The sequence below is a fragment of the Megachile rotundata genome, chromosome 13, assembly GCF_050947335.1.
Source record: "Megachile rotundata isolate GNS110a chromosome 13, iyMegRotu1, whole genome shotgun sequence".
Lineage (NCBI taxonomy): Eukaryota > Metazoa > Arthropoda > Insecta > Hymenoptera > Megachilidae > Megachile > Megachile rotundata.
Window position 1 is genome coordinate 12,069,077 of NC_134995.1, and position 7,061 is coordinate 12,076,137.

Sequence of the window (7,061 nt, forward strand, 5' to 3'; positions counted from 1 at the left end):
CTGAGGAACTGTGGACACTCTTGTCTCTCCCGTACAGAATGATGCAGGAGAGACAAGGAAAGAACGGAGTTCGTCAGGTTCTCTGCTGTCACAAGGTACTCAAATAACGCGTTTCTTACAATCGAATACATATCTATAATTTATATATTATATGAATTATGTCACGTTATTTTATGGCGGGAATAACATGTGGCGCACCACGGTAATGTACGTCAAATGCGTGAAACAAACGACTCCAATATGGCGAATGTGAGGGACAGTGATACGTCGTTGTGGCTTCATAACAAGCTTGGAACGTCAAATGATAGCTGGACTGGAAGTTCAATTTGTTCACAACTTAACGCAGAAGTACTACGGAACATTAAAGACTGTTTTCCAGACCTTCAAACACAAGTTAAACTCAAATTACTTCTTTCATTTTTTCACATACCAAGACGGAATGTTGAGGAGGTAAAACTGTTTGTTTGTTACAAATATTTTGAGCACGTGAATTATTAAGTATGTTCTGAGATATGAATGAAAAAATTTGGAATGGCGACTTTAACGAATTTAATGTTCTATTACGTTTAACAAAAATACGTATTACAGACTCGCCACTTACTTTATTTCAACGTTATATGTTTTTGAAACGTTTAGTAAATAATCGTGTATCCTTTGTGACCAATATTTTGTACACAACAGATTAGTGTTTAAGTTTATAAATAGCAGTTGGTGTTTTTCACATATTTAATGAGCTATGAGAGTATTATGATTTGTACTTGAAACATGTTCTCACAATGTGTATTTGTAATACATAATATTAATAAATTGTGCAGTGGCGTGTTGAGTTGGAAGAAATCATTGAAGTGGCATCATTGGATAGTGAATTATGGGTGTCGATGTTATCCGAAGCGATGAAGACTTTTCCTTCAACTGGTTCCTTAAATACAGATATCACAGATCTAGATGAACATAGACCTATTTTTGGAGAGCTAGTCAACGATCTTCGTAAACTTTTGAAAAAACAAAACGACCCAGCTATGCTTCCATTAGAATGTCATTACCTTAATAAGACTGCACTTACGTCAGTTGTTGGTCAACAACCTACACCAGTTAAACATTTTACTTTAAAGAGGAAACCAAAAAGTGCTGCATTAAGAGCAGAATTGCTTCAAAAAAGTACTGATGCAGCCAGCAATTTAAAAAAGAGTACTGCTCCTACAGTGCCTGTAAGGAGTAGAGGAATGCCTAGAAAAATGACAGACACTAGTAAGTTTTTACATATAATTATTATTAAATATTTCAAAAGGAAGTGTTATATTCCAACTTTATATTCTTTTCAGCACCTTTAAAAGGCATTCCTAGTAGGGTTCCCACAAGTGGTTTTCGATCTCCATCACTTACAAGTTCTTCTATGTCTACCAGAACACCACTTAGCAACAGAATGCGTAAAGATGGTGGCATCAAGTTATTAGATATTAATGAGCAACCTCTAGGATATGCCCAGGCAAAGAAACGAAAGAGAATGATGGAATTAGAGGAACAACAGAAAAAGGTTGCAGAGGCACAAGCGGCTGCAGCTGCGGCTGCATCGGCAGCTACGACCACGACAGAAACATCAACTACACCAGAATATGCTCAAGGATTAGCTTCAATCAATCCACCTGCTACTCCAATTACTCCTGTTGTATCTGTACAGTCTTATGCTACACCTACTACACCAAGCGGAGTATCAGCAGTAACTACCCCACAAACTCGTATGTTTATTTATATATAAAATATATATTCAACATTCTTAACGTACATTATTTTTAAGAAATAATCAATATTTATTGTATAGCTACAACGTCGAGTACACCTACAACACCGAACACAGTTCTACCTGTTGCAACACCAACTGTTATTACACCAGTCGAAAGTACTCCTATCGGAGTGCAAACCGTTAGACCACCTCAAACGGTTACGCAAATTCGTATACAAACCACCGCACAACCTGCTAATGCAGCTGCAAATACGAGAAAAGGACTATCTCTTACGGTATATGAAGACATTTATAATATAACAAAGAGTAACGAGGGAGATATGAGAAATCATTTATTTATTTATCTTATTTTCAGCGCGAACAAATGTTGGAAGCACAAGAGATGTTTAGGACCGCAAATAAAGTAACTCGCCCAGAAAAAGCTCTCATTCTAGGTTTTATGGCAGGCTCCAGAGGTGTGTATTTACATTTAAGATTGTCAAATATCCTTCAATCGAGAGAAACTTAATGGTGTTTTCATTGTATGATTAGATAATCCTTGTCCGAAATTGGGTAACATAGTCACAGTCATGCTCTCGGAAAATATAGAAGAAGTGACTCAACCAGATGGAACAACTGTACCAATGTTAGTCGAAACTCACTTCCAAATGAATTACACGAATGGTGAATGGAAAAGGATAAAAAAAAATCGGCGAATCGTCACAGAAGAATCTACGTCTGCTGCAACACCTGCGCCAACTGCAACTGCTACGGCTTCCAATTGAAAAACAGAGAAAGAAATTGTTGTCAAGTTATGGTTACATAGGTCAATATTTCTGTCGCTGTTTGGATGGTGGTTTTTTAAGAGATTCTGTTTCGATAGATAGAGAGAGAACTTAAGTACGTATCAGTACTGTACGCGATATGTGTACCTTGTATAAAGTAAATAGATTTGTATACCATGTTTATTTAGTAAAGCTTGGAAGTATGAATGTTCAAGTTAAAATTGTAACGCAAGAAACGGAAACAGGTTGGCTACTCAGAGAACTATGTTTATTTTAATCTCACTTTTTCAAAATTGAGGAGCGCCCAAGTAACGGACTTGCATTTTTCGATTGGAAGTAACGTTTAATGTCAATTTCAGTAAGTTTCAAATATTAGAAATAAAAATCTATTTCTAATGCGTATCTGGTTTCACCAACAATGAATAAATTTTCTAATCAAGTGTCATTTAAAGTAAAGAGTTAAATGCTGTTTAACGATGGATAGTGTGATATTTCGCATTGTAGGAGAAACCAAACACTTTTAATTTAAATGTAACAATCGTAAGTTGAATTTATATATATATATATAAAGAAGTATATAAACTTATAACACTGTTATTTGAATAAAATATGGTTTTATTGACTAATTTTAAGTTTAATTAAACGAGTCTAATAATTTCATACATCGATTTATTATCGATACTTCTTCAGTAAAGTGTGTACGTATTTATCGATGTGTTACTGATATCGATACTTCGATACGATACATTTATATCGAAGTGTTTCGATTTTGCGTTCCGAAGAAGCGCAATTTTAAACGTATAATCTGTGATATTTAAAAAATCTTATTAAATTATTAAAGAAACATAAGTGAAGTTTAAGTAAACGCTATGAAATCAATGATTTTCTACGTCATTCTTTATTAACATGTTCTACATGTATGAAAAGTGAGTTATATAACCTTTTCGAGCGTTGAATACTTCGATTTTTACATTCGATATTCGCCGCCGTAGAAGTAACTACAATTTCTGAAATTGAACGTATTTTCTATTTGAATATTTTTACACTGACGTATTCAATAATTTATATATATTAATAATGCTTCGACTGCTAGTATCTTTGAGCCCCAGAGTTTGTAAAGCGGTAAGTTATTTAACCTAAAAAAATACATTATTTGGTTAGGTTATTAGAAACTAAAAACTAATAACTATTTTGATTTTCAGTGAATGTCTGTGTATTAAATGTAATATGTATGATTTACAGGTATTTACTCCAGCATCAGCTTTTGTGAATGCTAGGAATCCAACATTGGTAGAACATGCTCGTAGCTTTTGCCTTAGTTCCAAACTTTTGTCTTGTCAACCACAGATTCAGAAACCTGCACCAGACTTCTCTGGGACTGCCGTGGTTAATGGTGACTTCAAAGAAATAAAACTGAGTGACTACAAGGGAAAATATGTTGTCCTTTTCTTTTATCCTTTAGACTTGTAAGTTATCGCTTTTTCAATAATTTAAATTTTGATGATATATTGAAAATGTACATTTTATTTGTAGCACATTTGTATGCCCCACCGAGTTAATAGCATTTAGTGAAAGAATCTCAGAGTTCAAAGCATTGAATACACAAGTGATCGGAGTCTCCACAGATTCCCACTTCAGTCATTTAGCGTGGACTAACACACCAAGGAAACAAGGAGGATTAGGTGGAGATCTGGGTTACCCTCTTCTTAGCGATTTTAACAAAGAAATATCAGCCAAATACAATGTCCTTCTACAAGACGCTGGAATTTCCTTAAGGGGTCTGTTCATCATAGACAAAGAAGGAATATTAAGACAACTTAGCATTAACGACTTGCCAGTGGGCAGAAGTGTGGACGAAACATTGAGACTTATCAAGGCATTCCAATTTGTCGAGAAACACGGAGAAGTCTGTCCTGCCAATTGGCAGCCAGATTCCAAAACCATCAAGCCAAATCCTAAGGACAGCAAGGAATATTTTGAATCAGTAAACTAAATGTATAAAAACATTTTCTATTAACAAATAATGTATAATGTATTGTACTGTGACATAATATAAGTAAAATATTAATAGAAATCATTGAAATGTCTAAAAATTAAAATCTCATCTTTCCTTTTTATTTTTCATGCATTTAATTTCTCCAGTACTCTTCCACAACTACTTTTCATTCCTAACACGATGTACACGTACACGCAATCGAGTTCTTCAGAGGTAGGATTATTCCAGCAAGGGCGAGGGTGTGCTCTTCAATCAAAAGCAAAGAGCATAAGGGTTTGCGGTGCTCGAATTGAAAGTAAGAGGGGAAGAAAAAGGTGCGTAAACGCTCGTACGTACACGCGTGATGCAGAGGATTCTAGAATGGAATCCGGAGAACCATTATAGAGGGGGAACAGTAATCTTATGCCGGTTAATTTGATTCTTTGTGCCAATGGATTAACGAGTCAAATCTCTTCCAGTTCAGGATTATACTTCGTCACATTCGAAAAAGCACTTCCCTTTGAATTTCTGTAGTATAAGGTATCCTTAATGTGTTCCACAGTTTATTTAACATTGGAAAGCTTGTAACTATTGGGATAGTGGAGATCTAAGATTCAGTTTTTTGTTACAGATGTAAATAACGTTAGAGATATTAAATGGTAATTTTGTTGATTGGAGGAAGATTCGTTTAATTACTGTTTTAGTAATTAAAGGGCAATTTCTCGGCATGACGGGGAATACTTAGCGCTATGAAAAAGGAGCCGGGGAGCACGCGATGAATTTATAAGAGAGAGCTTATTATTTCGACGAAGAAGATACCGACGCCGGTGACGCCCCAAAGGAAGGGATAAAGTAACCAGAGAAGAGTCGGGGTAGCGGACGGTATAAGATATAGAGTGGGAAGCGAGGAAAAACTGAAAAGCGACGCCCGAGATAAACGGCTCATCCTCTTTCGCCCTACAAAATCCAATCCTGTCCTTTGCGAGTAGAAATCTCAAGATTAAACATATTCAAGGCAGCCGTGTCTCTGAAGCGTCGTAAATTAAATTTCAGACGTCGAAGCGTTACACGGCCGTTTCCCGTCTATCGTCTGAATGATTAAAAAACCCGAAACACGTGTTCTCTTCCTCTGCCATTTTCTGCTTTTTGTTCGCCCGTTTGGGATGCGTAAATGCGCTCCAAGCATCGGAGCGCACGGACGAAAAGCTGAGAATTTCGATTTTTCATGTATGCCTGTATCATCGTTACCACGTGTTTTCCGGCGCGATAGTTCCCTCTTTTCCGTGGGCTGAAAAATCGCGGTTGAACGAACGTCGAAATCGTAGCATGTCGAAAAGTACCAGAAAGAAGCTTACGGATTAAATTGCAGCCACGCTAACCGGACAGATTTTTTTTCATCGATTCCCGCGCTTTATCCTTTGAAAACTTTGCTAGTTCAATTCTCTGTATTCATTTTTATTCTCCTGTAACGTTGATCGTCGAATTTAACGATCAAACGTCGTAATGTTCGATTAAAACCGAGCGCGGATTATGTCGTCGCCGGGCGGACGGATTTTCCTATCCTAATCGACTTCCTCTATCGCCGGTTTGTTCCACCCCCGCGATTGTTGGGCTGCGATTCTACGGCTTCTCGTTCTAATTGCTCTTGTTGTTCGGTAACGCTTAAACAACCTTAACATTTGTCTCTGTTCCACTTACAAGACTATTAACATTAATACTCATATGTTCAACGAATGTTTACAGAGCACTTTTATTCCCAAGTTCCTGAACCCTCAATATTAGGTAAACGTTTCATTTTAAAAATTAATAAACACTACCAAATTATCAAACTGATGAACACTATTACCAATATTTTCAGAAAAATATGCATCGACAGGTGGCTAAATGTCGCGTCCGTGTCAAAGAGATCGACGGTTTCCAGATCGAGGAGTCCAAATAGCCCCGGTATCAAAGACCCGTTGAGTAACGAGCGGTTCCGAAAGAAGGTTACAAACGTAGAAGAAAAAATCGGGAAAGGAGGGCAGAGGAGGAATTTCACGAGCATCGGGTAATCCGATTACCCGATCAGTCCGGAATGCAGCCCGTAACCGGAAAGCCAGCGTGAAAGTGCTAAACGAGCAATAAGGAAGTAATAGCAATGCTCAAAGCAAGAGAACCCCGTAGAACATCGAGGGAAGGGCGAGGGGTATGCGGGGAGGGTTTGAAGAACGGTACCGCGCGCAATTACGGATTTTGAGTGACAGATGCTCGCCCAGTCGGCAGTCGGAAGATTAAAACAAGTAATCAAAGCCCCAGTAGCCACCCCGGGATGGATATGGATGGATGCATTGCCCCCACCGGGCAACCCCTCCGCTGTGTCTCCTCGTTTTCGTGGCCGCGCCACCACGTTTCCCTCCTTTCCTCTCGGAAACTCCGCCCGCGAGCCGGCGAGGGTAACCCCAGCTACTATATAATATCCACCTATCAAGCCGCGCTCTGAATGCTCCTTTAAGAAAATGTTCCTTTTTCGCCGAGCAGCCTGGGAGGTTATTAGACCGGCCCGCCCTGCAAGGGGAGAAACGGGACGAGGGAGCCTCAAACG

At 38.2% G+C, this 7,061-nt stretch overlaps 2 protein-coding genes across 2 annotated transcripts; both read left to right on the forward strand.

Moving 5' to 3' along the window:
* The first annotated feature begins 158 nt into the window (after positions 1-158).
* On the forward strand, positions 159-3,148 carry Nelf-A (Negative elongation factor A). Its single transcript, XM_003699598.3, has 6 exons — positions 159-450; positions 816-1,248; positions 1,323-1,736; positions 1,820-2,016; positions 2,097-2,196; positions 2,273-3,148. The coding sequence occupies exons 1-6, from the start codon at positions 217-219 to the stop codon at positions 2,503-2,505; spliced, it is 1,611 nt and encodes a 536-aa protein (XP_003699646.1). The 5' UTR covers positions 159-216; the 3' UTR covers positions 2,506-3,148.
* Positions 3,149-3,300: 152 nt separating this feature from the next.
* On the forward strand, positions 3,301-4,582 carry Tpx-3 (thioredoxin peroxidase 3). Its single transcript, XM_012286961.2, has 3 exons — positions 3,301-3,627; positions 3,748-3,971; positions 4,039-4,582. The coding sequence occupies exons 1-3, from the start codon at positions 3,583-3,585 to the stop codon at positions 4,496-4,498; spliced, it is 729 nt and encodes a 242-aa protein (XP_012142351.1). The 5' UTR covers positions 3,301-3,582; the 3' UTR covers positions 4,499-4,582.
* The last annotated feature ends 2,479 nt before the right edge of the window (positions 4,583-7,061 follow it).

Excerpts from the sequence above, each read along its gene's own strand:
- Nelf-A (XM_003699598.3), top strand. The coding sequence starts at position 217 with ATGCGTGAAACAAACGACTCCAATATGGCGAATGTGAGGGACAGTGAT. Across the intron at positions 451-815 it reads CAAGACGGAATGTTGAGGAG|TGGCGTGTTGAGTTGGAAGA; the intron begins GTAAAACTGTTT and ends TAAATTGTGCAG. Across the intron at positions 2,017-2,096 it reads GAAAAGGACTATCTCTTACG|CGCGAACAAATGTTGGAAGC; the intron begins GTATATGAAGAC and ends TCTTATTTTCAG.
- Tpx-3 (XM_012286961.2), top strand. The coding sequence starts at position 3,583 with ATGCTTCGACTGCTAGTATCTTTGAGCCCCAGAGTTTGTAAAGCG. Across the intron at positions 3,628-3,747 it reads GCCCCAGAGTTTGTAAAGCG|GTATTTACTCCAGCATCAGC; the intron begins GTAAGTTATTTA and ends TATGATTTACAG. Across the intron at positions 3,972-4,038 it reads TTCTTTTATCCTTTAGACTT|CACATTTGTATGCCCCACCG; the intron begins GTAAGTTATCGC and ends TTTTATTTGTAG.